Here is a 19,324-nt window from a genome sequence, read left to right on the forward strand (position 1 = left end):
TAAGAACAACGATGATCATGTGCTCAAGAGAGGCTTATACAAACCACAATGGGTAAGGATGCAAACATAATCAGAAGTATAGAAGAACACAACAATATCAACAGAACATAAAGATACGAGGCTGAATAGACGAGAGGCACAAAAATCATAATCATGGCAGTGCTAAGTAGATCTAAAGGAACATTGTCATTCAATTACCAAAGAGTAATTATGGAAGCAACAAGTAGTTTTGCTGACAATGAAGAAAAAACTAGAAAAGACTGAATAACAAAGGAGCAATTAGTGAGGAAAATATATGGAGTCCCCACAACTTAATGCCCTAAGTAGTCATGTGAGATTAACTGAATCATTTATAACTGTTAGCTATCGACTGTGATAACAGTTTTCCCAGACAGGAATTGAAGATAACTGTTCTAACAAGAACGAACTACCATCCTACACTCATCTGCAAAACTTGGGCAGGCCAGAAGGCAGAGCAGGGGCGGAGCCAGACTATTTAGTCACCGGGGTCCTGGGTCAGTCGTGCTGTCATGTTTTATTCAGAAGAATTTGATAATGACAAGATGATTTTTAGTGGATTATAAGCACAAGTCACCATCAGCTGACACCGACGGAAGCATGTAGCCTGCCACTTTGGCAGAGTGGATCTGTGCACGGGCGGGCTGAAAGAGCAGGGTGCCTATTAGTCTACAAACCAAAATAAAATAAAATAATAGAAATGTGAAACAGAAGGTGACCTAGCCTCACCTCCACCCAGCCTAACACAATAAAATACAGAGGGGACTTATCGCCTCTACCAGTTAACCGCCTCCTTTCACTAACTGCCTCAAGTGTTCTTTCGGCACTATTTGAGCTATAGTGCTTTAGAAATTGCAATTTGACAATCCACATTCGATTAACTTGGTCACGTGCCAAGTGCCAACTGTATTACTTCAAATATAGCAGTATAGTTCAAATCTAGAAATATGCATGGCCCAACAGCACCAGGACAAAACAACCACAACCAGCCAGTCATGTAGATCATCAATAGCCATTCTAATTACCATGATGAAATAAACACAATAATTCCATAGCTCATGAATAGTACTGCTACTTCCATGTGTTCTGAAAAGAAAACCTAGTAGCATGGTTGCATGGATAAGGATTAAAAATTATTAATATGAATCCACTTAACAGTTTTCATCTTGGCCTATTCATGAGTTTGCATGATGACTCAATATTTCAAAGGTCCGCATTGAACTTCTAGTGACGATTCAACAGCTTAGCCATCTACCAGCAGTAAGAACAAATTCAAGTAATCAAAGTCTTATTGCCTTATTGAATCTAATAGGAACAATGCAAGGACAATCTTTAGATTGTACTTATATCACCAGCATATCCTAGCATAAGCAATTAATGAAAAATCAAATTAAAGTGGAGGCAGTTCAGGAAATGAAGGGGCTAATGTAATTAGTAGTGTCAGGGCGACAGGGCATGAACTGTGTAACAGAGTAATGCTGGCATAAGAAAGAACTCCAACTGCTATGCTTCAACCTCAGAAAAATTCAAGGTATATGAACAATAAATACAAAACAGAGATACCATAAGTTAGGCTCCATCCCTCGAGTTCCCTCTATAAAGCATGGTATGCATGATGAATTAAATCTATTCTACACGGGTACTGTCAAACACCGGGCAAATTTAGAAATAAACTTAAAGGGCAACAAAGCTGCAGATATTTAAGATCTTAAATGCTGTAGTCATCGAACCCAACCTCAAAGCAGCAACTTCAAGTTTAAGGCAAAAGCCATGAATACCCCATAGTTCCAAACAGCACTACAATTGCAACTGCAATTAAAATGTCTTCAAGTGCCCAGAAAAACCCTTTGATATTGTCAATGAGACCAGATAACAGCCAACTAGTCAAAATACAGATATTTCGGTACATGAAATCCAATACAGACCCATAAACTACATAATTATAAGCCGCAATAGCAAAACTACATTGTAGGCAATAAAAATGGCATGATTCTTCAAGAAAGTTCCTCCTTCAAATACTGCCACAAAGGTATCTGATTCAAATCTGGTTGTAAAACTCAACAGCAGGAACCCTTTCGCAACATTTTGGCACCAACATAGACTTAAAAGCCATCCGAATGTAAAATCACAAGAACCAACCACGACCCGCAGATGCCAAGCTAAAATACAAGGAAAAGAATCAGAAGACTATAAGAGCAAGATCAACAAATCACAAAGAATGCATAAAGAATGAAGGAACTCAAATCACAGTAGTAGAGGTGGGTCATAAAACAATGTAACAGGTTTAGAGTTAATATACCTAGTTCCGTCAGTATCCACCCTGAAAACCAGTGCCCCCAATCTGAGCACCAGATACTTGGCCCTGCCCAGCAGCCCCAGCCTGATAACCAGCAGCATTGGCAGCGGCCGCCGCAGCTGCCGCTGCAGTACTAGTCTGGGTAGTTGCTTGGCCAACCTGAAACCCAGGTGGCCCTTGAAAACCAGGAGGAGCTCCAGCTCCTTGGTATGCAGCTGCTGCTGCTTGAACACCTGCTGCATTTGGGAAAGCGGCACCTCCTGCTCCAAACGCCTGAGTCCCAAAACCCTGAGCTCCAAAACCTGTAAGACCAGCTGTGTGTGCCTGCTGGCCCCCTGCACCCAGTGCAGCAGCAGCAAAGGCTGGGTTCATAGCTGCAAGCATGGCTGGTGTCATCCCCAGTGCGGCTGGGTTTTGCATTGCTGCTATCATGGCAAGCATTGCATTGGGCTGAGCAAATGCCTGTTGTTGTGCGCCTAATCCCAACATAGCTGCTTGCTGTGCAAAACCCAAGTCAGGAACAGCAGCAGCACCATATGCTGATGCATCATATGGGCTAATGGCGGCACTGGCAGGAGCAGTCATTTGTGCAGCAGCAGCCGCAGAGGCAGTGGTGGCATTGGAGTTAGCATTTGCATTTGTCCCGGATGAGCCCTTGGTCCTCCCATCTATAGCTTTCTGTATGTTGAGCATCTTGCCATCAAAATTCCTCACTGGTTCCTCCAAAGCACGGCGGGCACTCTCTACAGACTTGTAGACAAACAACGCAAATCCCTTTGGTTTGCCAGTGTTCTTGTCAAAGCCCAACGGCCCCTCCTCAATCTCACCAAATTGCGAGAAGTACTCGTATAGGCGGTCGACGTCCACATCAGCATGCACATTACCAACAAATATCTTGCGTGGCATATTGTCGGGCTGCGAGGATGAGCCAGAAACGTTGCTGGTGGTACCGGAGTTGGAGTTGGAATTGGTGTTGGTGTTGGCGTTGGAGCTAGGGTTCTGAGACTGAGAGGCTGGGGGTGCGGGACCTGAGGCGGCAAGGTGGCAGAAAGCAAGACGACCACCGATTTGGAGCTGGGGGCGGCGGAGGGCGCGGAGCGCAGAGCGGCGGGAGCGGAAGAGGACGAACCCGTAGCCCTTGGATCTGCCCGACTGCTTGTCGGAGATGACGCGGCAGTCCTCGAGCTCGCCGAAGCGTGAGAACGCGGAGCGGAGGTCGTCGGCACCGGCGCCCCACCCGAGGCCGTGGACGAAGAGCTTCCTGCTCGCGGGGTCGGCCTCCGCGGCGCGGCGCACGGCCGCCATCGTGACGGGGCTCTCCTCCGCGGCCGTACGGAGCAGCGACACGAGCTGCTCCCGCGACAGCGGCTCGAGCAGCTTACCGATGTCCTCCGCCTCGTCCCCATCGTCGCCGACGCCCTCGTCCTCGTCCTCGGCGGCGGCGGTGGGCTCGGGCGGGTCGTCGGTGATGGGGAAGTAGATGGTGCCGCGGGGCTTGTTCTCGGAGGACGCCGGTTCCTGGCGGTGGTTGCCGGCGGCTGGCTCCGCGGCGGCGGCGGACTCGGCGGGATCGGCTTTTCGCTTCTTCGGCGCCATCGGGATTCGGGAGCGAGCTAGGGTTTAGGCGCAAGGCAAGGGGAGATTGGGATTTCCGGTCGGACACCACTGATGAGAGGAGAGAGAAAGGAGGTGGAATAAATATACCAAGCGGGCCTTGATTAACGACGGCAGAGGCTGGCAGTCTTTATGGAGGCCCAGGAGTCGTCCTAAGTTTTCTTCTCGGCCCGTATTATTTGGAGTGCCCACATAACCCAGCCAGATCATTACCGAATTTCCAGCCCATTAGAACTGCCATTATTATACTGATTTCTGCGGAATCACCACAACCACAATCTTGCGTACTTCTAATCTTCTATTGAAAAATAGATTGTTACGGGCCCGTTTGGTCAGAACTAAAGTTTAACTCCTATCACATCGAATGTTTAGATACTAATTATAAAGATTAAACATAGACTAATTATAAAATCAATTGTACATAGGTTAATTCGCGAGACGAATCTATTAAGCCTAATTAGTCCATGATTTGACAATGTGCTGCTACAGTAACCATTTGCTAATGATAGATTAATTAGGCTTAATAGTTTCATCTCGCAAATTAGCTTCCATCCGTGTAATTAGTTTTATAATTAACTCATGTTTAGTTCTCCTAATTAGCCTCCGAAGATTTGATGTGACACAGACTAAACTTTAGCTCAAGGATCAAAACACCCCCTAAAAGTAAAAACACCCCGTAAAGACACCCGAGTTCAGCTGTGAGTTTGTCTGCAGTGAACACTAGGGAAACTTCATCATTTTTAAGAAAAAAATAACCATAAGCTGCATTTGAACAGAAATCAGTTGCCCAAGGTCTAGACTCGAGTGAATGAAAATCGGGCAACACACCTAGTCAAAAGCACAAGGAAATACCGAGTTTTTTGCGACCATATGCAAAGTCAAAACCCAAAGGCATAACGAGTCGTATTGCTTGCTCATCAGCCACAACTACGCTTAAAGGTGCACGAACAATTCAAGGCCAGCCATGGTGACGCGCACAGCGTCCTTCCTCTCCACAAGTTGAGGCTTCCTGTACCCAAAGCCTCAGCAAGCAATGCGTGCGGCCATGGGGCCCCGGCCTAACAACCGGAGCCAACCCAAGCTCCGGGTGCCTGTCTAGATAAAGAAAATGTGAGGCAGAGATGACATTGGCTGCTCCATTTTCTGCATACATGGCCCAAATTATTGGCTCAAGTGGGGCATCGTATTTGCGAGGTGGAGTGCCCCCCACCAATTCATTTTCATTCCTTGTTGGAACCTCGCTCTCTTGTCCTCCCATTTTTCTATGGTTTTTTTTTGTTTTGTTTTCAGAAAGAAAAGGCACGCTCCAATGATTCCATTTTTTATGTGTATCGCAAAATGTTTTGTTAGCTTCAGAAAAGAAAAGAAAAGGGAACGGTGGATTACTGTCAGGCAGATTTGTTTTAGGAGAGGAGGTGGTGGAGTAGTGAGTGCAATGTGCTTGCTGACAGCAGATAGGGTTTGTAAAGAAAAGAAAAGTTGTTCGATTATCTGGTTGTAGATGAAAGAAGTTAAGATAAAACCTGATAAAAAAAATAGAATGTCCAATAATTGTTGCGTCGACCTTCCTTCCTGATCACTGCCTATCCCATTAGCAGGTACAAGACATTTCTGCACCACTTTTAAACCAAAGATAGAGAGACGTATGTCTTTAAACATGTAAGATCAGAGAGCGATCACATTGGTCATGGGCATATTGCTAATGCTGTCCAATAGCTAACAGACTTGCACATGCAAGCCTATCCGAACAGGTCTCCGAGCAAAGAGATCAGCTAGTGCAGGCGCAAATCATGTGTGCACTGCATGCAAAGTCAGTCAAAAAGGTCAGGGTTCCTTGGATCAACACGAAATGCCTTCCTTCGTCCAGTGAGCATCTCTGTAGCTGCATGCCCTGATAGCTGATACCCAAGGTGATCTCTTTTAGGCTTCTAGCTTTGCAACTTTTTATTTTTTTAGCTTTGCAACTGGAGGTGAAGTAATGGCACGCACGCGGTCTATCCAGCAGCTATCCAAGTCGAGCTTGCGTCTCCTCTGTCCAACGGCGAAGACCGAAGCCATCCTGATCCCCTTCGTGCTGAGTAGATTGCGTTCGCGACTTATGTGAGGGCATCACTGCAAGGTTACCCGAAGACATGGCTGGATTTATCTGAATGATTTCGAGAATTTGACATTTTTAAGTTCTGAAGAGATTCCATGGTTCTTGGAAGAGTATGCATGCCATCGCGTACTGCTCGTCTCTGTTCCAAGTCACTCTTGCAGAGATATACCCAGGCATATGCGGATATGCCTGAAGAAGACCCATGGATCGACGCTAGCCTTTGAACTTTCAAGCGTAGATTACAAATATGAACAGCGCAGTGATGACCATGTCGGCCACGCAGAGTTTTCCCCGGAAAAAGGAAGCACCAACTGGCCTACGATTGGCATCGGTCCGTGACGCACGACCAAGCGCATTTTCTCTTCGGATCAAAAAAGGGCGGAGAGATCAAACGACCAAAAGCGCAGCGAAAAGAAACTGGGATCACCTCCTCCTTGTTTATTTCTGATTGGGTTGCTCAAGATGATTTCACGGCTCATGTTTGGCCTCTGCTAGCTCAATGTGAAGCAAAGCACCTTCGAGAGACTAGAGTATCAGGGAATCCTCCCATGGCACAAACCAATAGCCAAGCTCTGTTCTGATTATATTAACAACACTGAACTTTGCCTGCACAAAGATCGCAGGAGCAACTTGCAGCAAAGCCATCACTCGCCATCAGCTCAGGCCACCATGTACTCACTGATCGATACTAGGCATAAGCAGCCAACATCCAGCGTTACTTTGAGATTCTAATACTATGTTCGTTTACTGCTTTTCACCCACTTTGTAATTAAATAGCTTATCACCGTGCCCTCTCACTCACTATTGCGATGTTCTTTTTTTTTTTAAGGAACAGCAAGAGCTCTGCCAAATTTTTATTAGAAGGAGAAACAAAAACGAACAAACAATTGCGAGGTTCTTTTGATCCTAAGAAACAATGGCGAGCACAAATCGGCAATCGTCTCCATTCTTTTTTTATATCTCGTTTTAAAATGCATGATGTTAACTTCGGCAGATTCGGACCATGCATTTGCCCAAAACATATCCTGCGTTTTCTTAGTGATCTTTGCTGAAACATAATTTAAAAGAAGCTACCGCCAAAAATCTGATTGCAGACCGTGTCGATGTCCTTGCTACCGGTAAAAGTAAAAGTAAATGGAGGAAGTAGTATGCAGCAATGCTCACGTGAGAATCTTAGTCATACACCATTATGCTTGCTCACTTGGTGCAATGGAGTAGCACGCCTCGTGCACGGGGTGAATTTCCCTCTTGCTTTCGATGGTGCTACTGCAACTTTACTTATTTTTTTTCATTTTCTTCATCGCATTGTTTTCGCGTTAATTTTCTTCACGCCCACAATTCAGCTCATAGAGGTAATCACATCGTACATTAGAACTTTAGAAGTAGCAGTAGTAATACTTGTTATACGATGTGTGTGCATCCAAATTATTTGGCCATCAAATCCTAATGCTGATAGTCTCGGAAACCCTAATCCAGGAGATTTGGACGAGAAACTTTCGATCTGATCTCTCGTCACTGGTCAGCATGGGTACCTTGCCTACAGCCTACCTAGTGGATGCTGCTGCTTCGGGGACTAGCTGCCGTCCAAGGCCCAGGCAAGGTTGGCCCACCAGATTAGCAGTACAACAAAACCAGTGTTCGTTTCCAGCAGAGCATCGGATGCAGTCAACCCAATTCTTGCTCCGCTTCTCCAATCTACCACCACCTACTTCTGCCTGCCGAAAGGTAGCCAGCCGGAATCCTCGACGCAGAAGAAATCTGAAGTTGCATCTACGTAGCAAGTAAGTAATTCCTTTTTTTCAGATCATACAGAGTACGACCTTCACTTTATGATCTGTTGCTTCCCAGAAATCAAACCGCTGCATTTGATGTTTGAGCGGATTATTTGATCAACCCGCTGCCCTTCCTGAACTATTATATTCTTGGGATATATTTAAGGCCCCAATTAACTCGAGGGGGCTATAAAATTACCCTAACTTTTTTACCAGAAATTTCCCTGAAATCATACTCAACATCATGAACTCTGGAAAGGGGGCAAAAGGAGGTCGGGAAAAGAAGGGTGCAGACCAATCAGGCCAAAAGGAAGACAAGGCGACGAAGGAATCAAGCAGCCACAGCCACGACTATTGCTGCTACGCATTCTCACTCCAGAAAGAGGAAAGGGAAAAATAGACGCACCGTGATGTGGACATGCATGAACAGCTTCAATAATGCTGCCATCAGCAAGCAGGGGCCCGTTTGCATTAAGGTTCAGTAGTTTGCATATATTAGCAGGACTGCATCATTGTGGCCTAATTATACTACTAATTGATCCCTCATAGTGCTTTATCTTATCTCTTCTTTTTTAGGTTGCCCGTCCAAAGGTTCCTCTTCTTTTGCGCCTTTATGGCAAAGGAGAATTCTTCGTCGTCGCGCACCAGGGTTACGCAATTCACAAAAGAGTAGGTGCCCCCACTAAGCGTAATATATTCCTCTTCGTTTTGTTTTGCTTTGGATCAGATTATTATGCAGTGTAATTTCCTCTTGCTTTTGGAAAGATATGGGCAATGATTGCACAATAGCGGGACGACTTAGACTCGTAAATGAGTAGACGACGTAGCATTACAGAATCAAATAAAAATTCGTAACAGATTTGTACCTTCTTTCCAGTTTTCAACAATGTTTAGTTTCTTGTTACCAAGATAGGTTTATCTACTGTATACTTAAATGACTGATCAACATCATGTGTTCTTCTCAACAACATTGTTAGGCATCACTGGGTTAACAAAAAAAAATGTTTATACACCACTGTGGAAAGCACCGAGGAATTGGAGACGAGTAGCATTTGAGCAAAAAGGAAAGATGTAAAGGCTTCTTTTTGGGAAGGTTGAGGAGGTCTAGTGATCAGGAGGGATACCCCAGAAATGGGAAGTTCCACCATGCACCAACTTGGTGAATCTAGTGATGTCCCTTACTTGCATCACGGAATCTAATGGGACCCCATTATAGGGTCATCACAACGATGAGCATTACTTAAATCCTTATGGCCTTCTTGAGGTTCCAAAGGCACTATAGCAATTGAGGTAAGTCATGATAAGCTCACTTTATAATTTCGCATGAACCTAGTGCTGTCCTAGTGTCCTCCGCTCCATTATACTCCTTAACCATTTATGTTTAGATAGTTTCATCTGTATCTGTGAGTAACAAGCTCACAAATGCAAGGACCTTTAATCTGCAGGAGTTCTTGTGCCATAAGAAACTCCCTTTGCACTAAAATCTTCTCATCTATGAGTAACTGTGTATCATGCCTGCAGAGTTTTCTTGCGTTCACCTTTCTGCCTAATCAGTAAATGACAGTGGATGCTGTGTATTTAACCATCTTTGCTTGGTGGAATTGCAGTACAATGTACGTGGAAACTACTCGGAGTCTTGCCTTTCCAGGGCACTGCCAATCTGTTGTGTTATCTGATACTGTTGAGCACCTAATGTGTCGATCTCTCTAACTAACCAAGTGTATGCCTGCAATGCAGGCTTAAAAGCATGCTTCTTTTACACCTGAAAGTTACCGTCTTTCTTCTCTGTCAGAATCATGTGCATACTTTTCTGGCTCTCACTTGTTAGGTGATGATGGATGCGTATATGTATTCCTGTGTGCAAGCAACTTCGCACATATCCAACTAGTTTACGTAAAGAATAATTAGTGCATCCTAAGCATGAGGCCCAGGTGATAATATTAGATACTAAAAGCTCTTTATACTTGGCTCCTCCTTTTAAAGGGAAGGCAGCTGGCTCCTATATAACCCTGCCTCACTTACTCCGGCCAACTGGTGGTGTCCTTTGGAGCTGAGCTAGAGCACATCTGTGGAGGCCCTTACGTTCAGTGATTCGATGTCTCCCGTCATCCTTAACTGAAGAAACTGCAATCAGGTACTAAGTTTCCCTACCTTTTGCTTGTTCAGTCTGTGTTGATCTTAGTCATGAACAAGTAGAATTCAGTTATTTGTCTGCTCTTCATGTATGCTAGAGATTTGATAGCTGGAGTTTTGGTAGAAATTGACAACAACAAAGGCATCGCACTAGAGCTTGCCAAGCATAGCTTGTTTACCTCTCCATTCCTGCTGGCTTGAAAGAAATAGGGCATGGTTTCTTGGGCTAAGACATGATAGCTTCTCAGCGGATGCGTTCTTCTACAAACGATTCATGGCTATTGGAACTTTAGCTAGTCATGCTCAATTTGTTATTGCCTTCTTATTTTGGATGGCTGCAAACTGCTGCAAGGATACAGAACTACAATCAATCATATTGGCTTCTCCAGTAAGTCTGGAATAGCACCTCTAGAACCCATATGTTTATGAGAATCTTTATATTGTTGGCCAGAATAAAGTGATTGGAGCAAGTGATCAAATATTTGTATTTTCAACAGAGCGTATCCTTCATAAGATTATTTTTTTTCTAAGACTATATCTTCATTCATGTTCATTCAACACTAGACAACCTAGAGCAGAGGCCGAACCTTCAAGTTTTATGAATCATGCAGCTAGTATTCTCGTTTTGGTAAATGAATTGCTATTTCTGTTTGGCAGACATGAGGTGAGGTGATCAATATAAGTATTAATTTAAGGGAGATCATTTTGAGCATGTTATGATGGAGCTCTACCATGGATACCTTGAAGATCATTTCAACCTCCACAAGCTTAGGTGTGTATTTCCTCAGACCCGATCCCCCTGTTTCATCTGAACGTTCTGTCGATCCGATCCTTCACAAAATACCAATGTTTTGATGACTGTCCAATCAGTCATCTGAAGTAGAACAAGACGTGAAGCAAAGAGCAGAGCTAATAGCTTTGTGTCACTAGCACTAATAGACTAGTAGTGCAATTTGCATTAGATTTTCATTACCTGTGGGTGGCACATCATGATGTAAACTGAATACTAGATCTTTAGAGGTGCAAGTGGACTAGTGCATCTAGAGTGAGATCATGTTAGTTAAAATAAACAAAGTGAAGCTCAAAAGTAGGAAAAATAAAAAGATGGCTACCGTCTTTTGGAATCACCAGTTAGGACCAAAACGCATGCTACATCAAGAAATACTTTGTGCTAACTCTCCAAAAGCAGATTGTGAAGGGAGACGTGTCCCTTTGTTCTCTGCCTAGCCTAGGCAGCCATGGGCTCTCGTTTTCGACAAGCTTTAGCCCACAGGTTCCACTGAATTATGCAGGACGCATAGCTGTTCCTGAATAGCACACATTAGCCATCAGTACCGTTCCTTTTAGCGGCCATGACGGTGAGCTTTGCATCAGGTCTTTCTTTAGTTGAGGTCCTCTGATAGTTGACCCCGTAACGGAAAAAAGCTGAGAGCCTTATTTGGCAAAACAGTGCATGGGCAGTGAGGCACTAGGCTCTGGCGAAGGACAGGTGTTTTGTTTTGCACCGTCTCCAGCCCACTATTCTGCAGGGCAGGGGCTGCCAGCCTCCTGCTCAAGTGGCCTGGTGCTGATCTGAAGGAAGTGGTGACCAGTTCTGTACTGCTGTGCATCAGCAGCTTTCACCACTGGCAACTCAATCAGACATTCCCTTTTCTTTTGTCATCACATTTCCCTTTCATCAGCATCATTGTGCACAGTAAACACACGCTACAACTTGCAGGTTTTTTTTTTCATATATTTCAGGGTGCGTGCATGTATCACATACTATGTTCTTGCTTTCATGCATATCTCCTCTGAGATCTGCATAATCGGCTCGATATGGTTATACACCATTAGAATTGCATCTTCTGTAGACTGTTTCAATAGGAGAATTGGATCCAGATCCTTGCATATTAACCTGGTACAGTGACAAATCGCACCCACACGTGTGGCGAAATTAAGCCGAAAAAAAATGCTACGCTCATCACGCACTTCTGTTTCAGATAAGTTGGATGGTGGGGTTAAGATGATGCCCAGCGACCACTTCTTTATCTGCAGCCTGTTCCTGTGTGCTGGATAGAGCAGAGACCAACCTAACCTGCTTCGCCGTAAAAGCCAAGTGGCCTCGCCAATAATTGAGGGGCCATCCAATCCAAACCTTCTTTTGGCCGTGCTGGCTTGGCGAGCCCTCCACTATGTGTGATGAAGCTTCTGCTTCCTGTCGTGCGGGAGCAAGCATTGCATTTTGCACGTAATCATTGAGGCCCATGAATAATTGGATAGATCATGCTAGAAACACTGTCGTTTTATTACGGTATTCTGAGCTCTCATGTGGTCATGTGGAGTTGTGGACTATAAAAAAAACAAGAGGGTCAAAAGAATACAACATGCATGCAGCTGGCCATCAGCTTAAGCTTGTGGTTTAGGATCTAATTCTAGCTATAATCTAGTGACGTTGTGGGGTTTCCTTCAGGAGCCTTCTTGCTTTGCACTGCTATTCCTGCGGTGTGATGCCACCGCTGATGAACTGATGGGCGTCAGGCGTCACCGTCACCACACCCTTTACATGCTTAATCCTTAACCACTAGTTTAGCCTCTGCTACTAAGTATAATGGCCGGAAATTCCTAGCACTGGCCGGGCGGTGTGGTGGCCGTCCTTGTCAGCCCAGGGGTAGAGATGTACTTGGCCGCATAGCGTCACCGCCGGTCGGCCGGTGCGCGCCTGACTGAGACCGGGGCGCGGCTATCATCGCGTCCGAGTAGATCAGCACACGGGCTTATCCCGTATCTCGCTGGTCAGCCGCACGCAGCGCACCAAGACGGCGTCGTAACTCGATCAAGTGGAGATCGAGGTGGCCATGGACCCACGCTCTCGTGGTCGTCGTTTGTCGCGCCTGCTGCCGTCGCCGGCCGGACGGCGGCCGCGCTGAGCAGAAGAGCGAAACGAGCATCGCGGACGCAGAAATTATGGGGACGAGAAGCAGCTGCCGAAGCAGGAGCATGAAAAATTTTCAGAGGTGGCAACTCTTCCGTTGGAGTCCGGGCTCGAATTATTCGTTCCGGAGCCGGATTCCAGATTCCAGGTTCCACTCGAGGTCGAGGCGACGGCATCGTCCAGCCATCACTGGCCACGGCAGCTGCCGCTCCCGATTCTCTTCTCTCGATCATCTCGTTGAGCCGATGCAGATGCACCCCGCCTAGCTAGGCTCCTAGGCCGCACCAGCACAGGTTCTCGCTCGCATCCCAGTAGGCAACCTCAGCTCGCCGTCGATCCGTTCCTTCCCTTGCCCGGGCCGGCGGCCACCGATCTTTTCCTTCTTGTGAAACCATTGCCGTCCGGAGGTGACGGAGACGCCGTCGTGGACGTTTAGATTTTTTTGTTCCGTGACAGGAGTGCACGGCGTCTTCTCGGCGCGCCATCCATCATCATGCCATCATTTGTTGCGTACGTTGTCAGCCTCGGCGGCTTTGCCAAAAGTGCTCGCCGGGGTTGCCTTTCCCAGCGCCTTTCCTGAGCACAGCTGCGGCCGCAATCGGAGAGAGCATATTTGCCTTTGCCGCTGCGCTCATTCCATTCGGAGCTCGAAAGCTTCGCTTCGCCTGCCTTTCTCTCATTTTTTTTTTCTTTCGCTCTTTAACCTGGTTGACACCTGCAACGGCGCTCTGTCGTTAACTCACGCTGCCTCCCCCGCTGGTTGTTTTTCTGTTTGGGTAGCATCGGCAGCGCCGCCTCCCCGCCGGAGTTCATGACCTCTGCGTCCGCGGTGCAGTTCGCGGCGGTGCCTGTCAGAATGGGGGTGTACGAGCGGCCGGCGCCGGCGCCCGTGATGGGCATGTGGAACAGCGATCCGTTCAAGGTCGATAGCGGCCAGGCCACCAGCGGCTCCACCGTCATGGAAGCGGACAAGAAGTTCGACAATAGGGTGAGGAAGGATGAACTCATCGATCAGCTTGATTTCTTGCATGGCTTCTGTGATTTGTCCATCGATGGGTGGAGTAGAGTACTGATGTTGATGAGCTTTGTGCAGCTAGAAGATGTTCCACAGGTAGCACTAGAGCCGGCGAGAAGTACGGATCAGGAAACAAGCAGGCCGCCAGAGAGGGTACAATTCAAGGATCTTTCACTTGTTTTCCTTTTTGTCTTTTTGACTGCCGCAGCATGTTTAGTCTTTCTTAAATACTCCTACGTTACAACAGAGAAAAGTGATATTTTAAGTCTTAACTTCGACAGTCCATTTCATAGGTTATTTGATTTGTTGTTGCAAGAGAAATAAAATGCTCTGAATATAAACCTGAAATGATTTGCCTCAGGTCCTGAGAAGACTTGCACAGAACAGAGAAGCTGCTCGGAAGAGTCGCCTGCGAAAAAAGGTAACCACAAGAACTTCACCAATCTTTTGGTGCTATCATGCTTAGTGACCTTCTATCTCACAATTGGCCCCGATTTTGTTGGTGTTTAATAGGCTTACATCCAGCAGCTAGAGACAAGCCGGATGAAGCTGGCACAACTAGAGCAAGAGCTTCAACGGGCTCGACAACAGGTACAAGAAAGAATCCGTTGGTTAAAGCCATCTCATCAGTCCCTGCTACATTCCCTGATTCAGTGCATTGGCTGATCTGCAGGGTGCATATGCAAATGGGAACATGGGAGACTCGACTCTCGGATTCACAGGACCAATGGATCCAGGTCAGGTTTTGCACCTATCATTCTCAAGAACAAACACTTGTCGTTCAGTGGCATTCAGCAAAATGTTCAGTGGCAGACCCTGTGTATCTGACTTCCGGCTTGCTTGTATGGTTCACTTCCAACAGGTGTTGCTGGGTTCGAGATAGACTACAGCAACTGGGTCGAAGAGCAGAACAGGCACACAGCCGAGCTGAGGTCTGCTCTCCAGGGGCAGCCATCGGAGCTGGAGCTCCGCACGCTCGTGGAGACCGGGCTCAACAACTACGAGCACCTCTTCAGGATCAAGGCGCTGGCCGCGAACGCCGACGTTTTCTACGTCATGTCCGGCATGTGGAAGACACCCGCCGAGCGGTTCTTCCTGTGGATCGGCGGGTTCCGGCCGTCGGAAGTGCTCAAGGTGGCCGGCTCAGACTCACTTACCGTGCAGCTTCAGACATAAAACAAGTGCTGTCCTCCCGAGAGATTTTGTCTCACACGTTGGATCTTGCTGTTGCTGGTGTCACTCAGATCCTAAGGCCGCAGCTGGAGCCACTGACGGAGCCGCAGCTCATGGCCGTGGGCGGCCTGCAGCACACCTCGACGCAGGCCGAGGACGCCCTGTCGCAGGGCATGGAGAAGCTGCAGCAGAACCTCGCCGAGACCCTGACGGCCGCGGCCGACCCATTCGGACTCCCCGACGGCTACATGCTGCAGATGGCGACCGCCGTGGAGAAGCTGAAAGAGCTCGTCGGCTTCGTCACCCAGGTAACCAACCGACCCGGTCGCCAAGCACCATCCGCAAGTGGAAGATCCCCTGCTTCTCACACGCTACCCATTTTGCAGGCGGACCATCTCCGGCAGACGACGATGCAGCAAATGCATAAGATCCTGACGACGCGGCAGGCGGCGAGGGGCCTCCTGGCGCTCGGCGACTACTTCCAGCGCCTCCGCGCGCTGAGCCATCTGTGGGCGACGCGGCGCGAGGCAGCGATTAGCTAGACGTCGGTGGCGAAAACCCACTGAAGATGAACGAAGACGACGACGAAGAGTAGTAGGTCGTTGTAGGCCAGCCGAGGACGAACAAGTGGTCGACCTCGCTGGGATTGGATGAAGAATGCGAAGGCTTCTCAGCCAGCGGCGCCGCCATGCTTGCCGGCGTCTCTGGGGAACAGGAAGTTGGTGTGCGCTTGTCAGGTGCAGTGATCAATGAATAACGAAAATTGAGGCCTTTTTCTGAGACGTGTACATATCTTGTTTTGGTATACCTGGCCGGAGGCCTTCTACAGCCGTATAATTAATTGGTATAAATGATGGGTTTTACGAGTAGTGTTTACGGTATATATGATGTAACAGTATGTAACTAGTGTCTATCCATTTCTCATGAGTTGGGCATGCAGTCCTTGTGCCATTGTATTGTACGGAGTATGGAACAAGCTAGTTCACCTGTTGAGGAATGAGATGCATCCGTAGCAGTTCACACTTGCGAGTATTTGCATCGGACGAGATTGCTTGCACCAGTTCTGCTTTCGGTTCAGACTTCAGAACCATCCTTATTTTATCTTTGGAAGTTAACCTCCGCCAGAGTTTTTCTTTTAACTATATTTTTTAATACGGCAAAGCTTTGCTAATCGAATTTATAGAAGGACAACCAAAGAGAGGTCGAGAGCTATGACTCTACGAGAGCTTGTGATTAAAAACAAAACAGAGACTACTATGATATACTATGAAAAGTTGAACAACTAATACTATGTCAGGCAGATCCAAGGGAGAACCAAAAAAAAAATGATATCAGAAAAGAAGAAACAAGTGGGGTAAACGGGTAAACTTTTTATTAAAAAAGAGAAAAAAAAGCAAAAAGAGATCCGCTAGAATCGGGGGGTTTGAACCCGACGTGAATCGAACACGCAACCTTCTGATCTGGAGTCAGACGCGCTACCATTGCGCCACGGATCCAGCGGTGATCACTGATCACTTTAATTTTATTTGTCCGTGTTGAATCAACCAAGGCACAAACCATATTGCCAGAATGCCAGGACACGACGCTAGACACCCTTGTAATTCTGCTTCTGCCTCGACAATGCTCATGTATTTGCCTAACTTTGCTCCTCTATCGCAATTAGATTTGTGGAAATAGGGCAAATCATTCAATCTTCAGGTGTTCTGCTCCGTCCTTCTCTCTTCACACGAACAAACAGAGCTTTACATTCTCCACGGTCCAATCCCGAGAGCAGCGCCATCGACGGAGTATCAATGCAAGATCCCTCTGTCCACTTAACTTCCTCAGCTCGCATTGAAACAGGGACCATGCATGCCATGCCTATAGGATCCTAGCCTTTATCCAGCGAGGTACGTGAAAGCACGGACGAGTTCAGAGAGTTGGCGCACAGTGCCAGTGCGTGAGCAGAGGAGTCAGCCAGAGCGCAGAACCGCAGAGCAACGCGACAGGCAGAGCTCATGCGGGGGCAGTAACTGATGGGTGAACGAACTCTCCGTCTCTTCCACTGTTGAATCACGGAACACATAAGTGCAGTAAATGGGCGCGCGGCTTCATTCAAAGCCACCGCCGACTGCAGCCTGCCTCGCCGGCCAGTCACCTCTCCCTCTCCGCCCCGCGGCCCGGGTCACGAATCCTTTCACGCGCCCGCAGTCGTCGCAGGGCCGCACTGCCATTCAAAACGCAGCAGCCGTGAAGAGTTTTTGGCTTCTTGCCGTTTCCCCCGTCGGGAACGCGCGATGGGCCCGTGCACGCGCGCGCATCTGCTGTCCTCCGTCAGAGCAGCCGCGTCCTCGCCCCCGGCCGGCCTGCGCAACGCACCGCAAAGCAAAGCTCCAGCGGCTGCGGCGCGGCAGGGGGTGGTCATTGAATCCATGTGAGGGGCCGAGGATCATGTGACGCACAATCAAAGGTCCCCCGCGCGGCCGCTGCGCCCCTCATCAATGGCCGTGCTGGCCCCGCGGCCTCATGCACGCGGCTATATATGCACGACGCGTCGACGTGCAGTCCCCATTGCCTTCAGAGCTCATCAGCCTTCTCGCGTAGCGACTGGCATTCTGGCAACAAGTAGCACAAGCTAGCGCTTCGCTTATCGGCCACACCGCGCCGAGCTCTTCTTCTGGTGTCTTGGGCTCATGGAGAGGCACGCTGCTGCGGCTAGAGTTCACCGCGTCCTTCTCGCTCTGGCGGTGGTGTTCCTGCTCGCTGCCGTGAGCGATGGCATCAGACCAGCTCCTGGTAAGTGCTACTGCAAGATAGGGAGTACCGTTTCTTGCAGATAGTGTGCATACAAAACAGCAAAAGTGTGCTCGATCGCCCTCAGATGACGCTGACCAAGTAACCATGACCTTCTCATCTGATCTGATCGAACAGCAGGTGATACGAAACTGGAGCATGGGGCGACGACGGCGGAGATGACCATACCTGCGATGCAGGGCGGCGGCGGCGGGGACAGCAAGGACCTGCTGCTGCGGGAGGAGGTGCGCGCGACGGGGTCGAGCCTCCCGGACTGCTCGCACGCGTGCGGGGCGTGCTCGCCGTGCAGCCGCGTCATGGTCAGCTTCAAGTGCTCCGTCGCTGAGCCGCTGCCCTGCCCCATGGTCTACCGCTGCATGTGCAGGGGCAAGTGCTACCCGGTGCCGTCCAGCTGAGATGCTGACCGTGACCGATAGAGAGAGCTCGCAGTGCACGCGTGTGGATCGAGCACTGAATTTGTATGCCAAAGGGATCGTCGGCGGAGCAGTTTGTGCGTTGCCGTCCGAGCAACGTCCGGGACGGTTTTGTAAATGATGATGGCCGATTATGAGTCATTAGATAGCTAGCTAGTAGGAGTACGTGTAGTAGAGAGATCTCCGATCAGCCAGTAATTTTTGGGATGCCGGTGTGCCTCAGTGCAGTTGTTGTACCGTTGGGGTAGTAGGTTGGAGACACGCCAAGGAATATGTGCTCCCTTTAGTTGATCTATCTATCAGGGTTTGTCGTGCTAATTATATGCAAATCTTGGATTGGATGACACATCAGGGTGGAAAAGGAGGTAGTAGTGACTGATGTTGCAGGATTTCTTGGGTTACCCTATTGTGTGGATTAAGCATGGCAGCTACTGTTTTTTAAATCGTGTTGGCTCGCTTAGTTTTCATCCAAACTAGCCCAATAGAATGAGTTATTTGCACCTTCTGTATCGAATCTAGTATTAGTTGTCACGGTAATCTCAACACGATTTTCGAAGAGGAATCCGCCAGTAAGATTAGAACCACAGCAAAGTCGAGAAGCAGAGGTGCCGTAAAGGCAATGGTGATGGAGCCACTGGTTTCCGATGGGTGGAGTATGTCTGCATGTGGTGTGGGAGAGCATATAAATAGAGGGGTGAGCGACTGAGTGTTGAGTATCGGTGAGACAGTGACGCCAGAGACGCCATCGGAGACAAATAGAGGAAGGTGGGCAATAGAGGAGTGCAATGGCAATGCCGTCGAAATCCGTCAAAGAAAAAAATATTCATCAATACAGCTAGGAAATAGCGTCCAAACAGGACGTCTGCTAACTAGTATCTCATTTACACTTAATTATAGCATATGAATGTGATGAAATATATTTATTTGTGATTTTCCCATCCCACTTAATTATTTTTGGTTATTTTTGCATTCACACAGATAAGCCTTGTATCCATCCAACCACTTTGCACCTTATTTTGGAGACAAAGTTCTTGGTGCACATGTAGCTACTTAGTAAATTAACAACAGTACCCAGACGCATCACG

General features: G+C 47.8%; 3 protein-coding genes and 1 non-coding gene across 10 annotated transcripts; 2 read left to right on the forward strand and 2 right to left on the reverse strand.

Annotated features, from left to right (window-relative positions):
- Positions 1-141: 141 nt before the first annotated feature.
- Positions 142-3,995, reverse strand: LOC101780469 (UBP1-associated protein 2B). Of its 2 annotated transcripts, none has more exons than XM_022828398.1 (2): positions 2,318-3,995; positions 142-662 (listed from the first exon to the last, which is right to left on the reverse strand). In XM_022828398.1, the coding sequence occupies exon 1, from the start codon at positions 3,908-3,910 to the stop codon at positions 2,327-2,329; it is 1,584 nt and encodes a 527-aa protein (XP_022684133.1). In that variant the 5' UTR covers positions 3,911-3,995; the 3' UTR covers positions 142-662; positions 2,318-2,326. The 2 variants fall into 2 exon arrangements, with proteins under 2 accessions (XP_022684133.1, XP_004976971.1); XM_004976914.3 differs by lacking the exon at positions 142-662 and adding an exon at positions 1,755-2,177 and having other exon boundaries at positions 2,318-3,994.
- A 3,667-nt stretch (positions 3,996-7,662) lies between these two features.
- LOC101781674 (transcription factor TGAL6) lies at positions 7,663-16,058 on the forward strand. 5 transcript variants are annotated; one of them, XM_004976917.4, is made up of 14 exons: positions 7,663-7,807; positions 8,058-8,274; positions 8,375-8,467; positions 8,776-9,088; positions 9,782-9,932; positions 10,589-10,703; positions 13,626-13,833; positions 13,939-14,013; positions 14,222-14,281; positions 14,374-14,451; positions 14,534-14,597; positions 14,723-14,994; positions 15,105-15,341; positions 15,420-16,058. In XM_004976917.4, exons 6-14 carry the CDS (start codon positions 10,648-10,650, stop codon positions 15,573-15,575), a joined length of 1,206 nt encoding a protein of 401 aa, XP_004976974.1. In that variant the 5' UTR covers positions 7,663-7,807; positions 8,058-8,274; positions 8,375-8,467; positions 8,776-9,088; positions 9,782-9,932; positions 10,589-10,647; the 3' UTR covers positions 15,576-16,058. The 5 variants fall into 5 exon arrangements, with proteins under 5 accessions (XP_004976974.1, XP_022683937.1, XP_022683936.1 ...); XM_022828202.1 differs by lacking the exon at positions 8,776-9,088 and having other exon boundaries at positions 11,914-13,833; XM_022828201.1 differs by lacking the exons at positions 7,663-7,807; positions 8,058-8,274; positions 8,375-8,467; positions 8,776-9,088 and adding an exon at positions 10,030-10,319 and having other exon boundaries at positions 9,776-9,932.
- Positions 16,059-16,457: 399 nt separating this feature from the next.
- TRNAW-CCA lies at positions 16,458-16,529 on the reverse strand. The gene has a single exon. It is a non-coding gene; the product is annotated as a tRNA-Trp (tRNA).
- Positions 16,530-17,597: 1,068 nt separating this feature from the next.
- Positions 17,598-18,682, forward strand: LOC101756841 (protein EPIDERMAL PATTERNING FACTOR 2). 2 transcript variants are annotated; one of them, XM_012847594.2, is made up of 2 exons: positions 17,598-17,808; positions 17,944-18,682. In XM_012847594.2, exons 1-2 carry the CDS (start codon positions 17,706-17,708, stop codon positions 18,219-18,221), a joined length of 381 nt encoding a protein of 126 aa, XP_012703048.1. In that variant the 5' UTR covers positions 17,598-17,705; the 3' UTR covers positions 18,222-18,682. The 2 variants fall into 2 exon arrangements, with proteins under 2 accessions (XP_012703048.1, XP_012703049.1); XM_012847595.2 differs by having other exon boundaries at positions 17,947-18,682.
- Positions 18,683-19,324: the final 642 nt, after the last annotated feature.

This window comes from Setaria italica, chromosome VII (assembly GCF_000263155.2).
Source record: "Setaria italica strain Yugu1 chromosome VII, Setaria_italica_v2.0, whole genome shotgun sequence".
NCBI lineage: Eukaryota > Viridiplantae > Streptophyta > Magnoliopsida > Poales > Poaceae > Setaria > Setaria italica.

Bases quoted from the DNA above. Each gene is read 5' to 3' on its own strand.
- LOC101781674 (XM_004976917.4), top strand. From the start codon at position 10,648: ATGATGGAGCTCTACCATGGATACCTTGAAGATCATTTCAACCTCCAC. The intron at 14,014-14,221 runs GTACAATTCAAG...GATTTGCCTCAG, and splicing joins CAAGCAGGCCGCCAGAGAGG to GTCCTGAGAAGACTTGCACA. The intron at 14,452-14,533 runs GTACAAGAAAGA...GCTGATCTGCAG, and splicing joins TTCAACGGGCTCGACAACAG to GGTGCATATGCAAATGGGAA.
- LOC101756841 (XM_012847594.2), top strand. From the start codon at position 17,706: ATGGAGAGGCACGCTGCTGCGGCTAGAGTTCACCGCGTCCTTCTCGCT. The intron at 17,809-17,943 runs GTAAGTGCTACT...CTGATCGAACAG, and splicing joins TGGCATCAGACCAGCTCCTG to CAGGTGATACGAAACTGGAG.
- LOC101780469 (XM_022828398.1), bottom strand. From the start codon at position 3,910: ATGGCGCCGAAGAAGCGAAAAGCCGATCCCGCCGAGTCCGCCGCCGCC.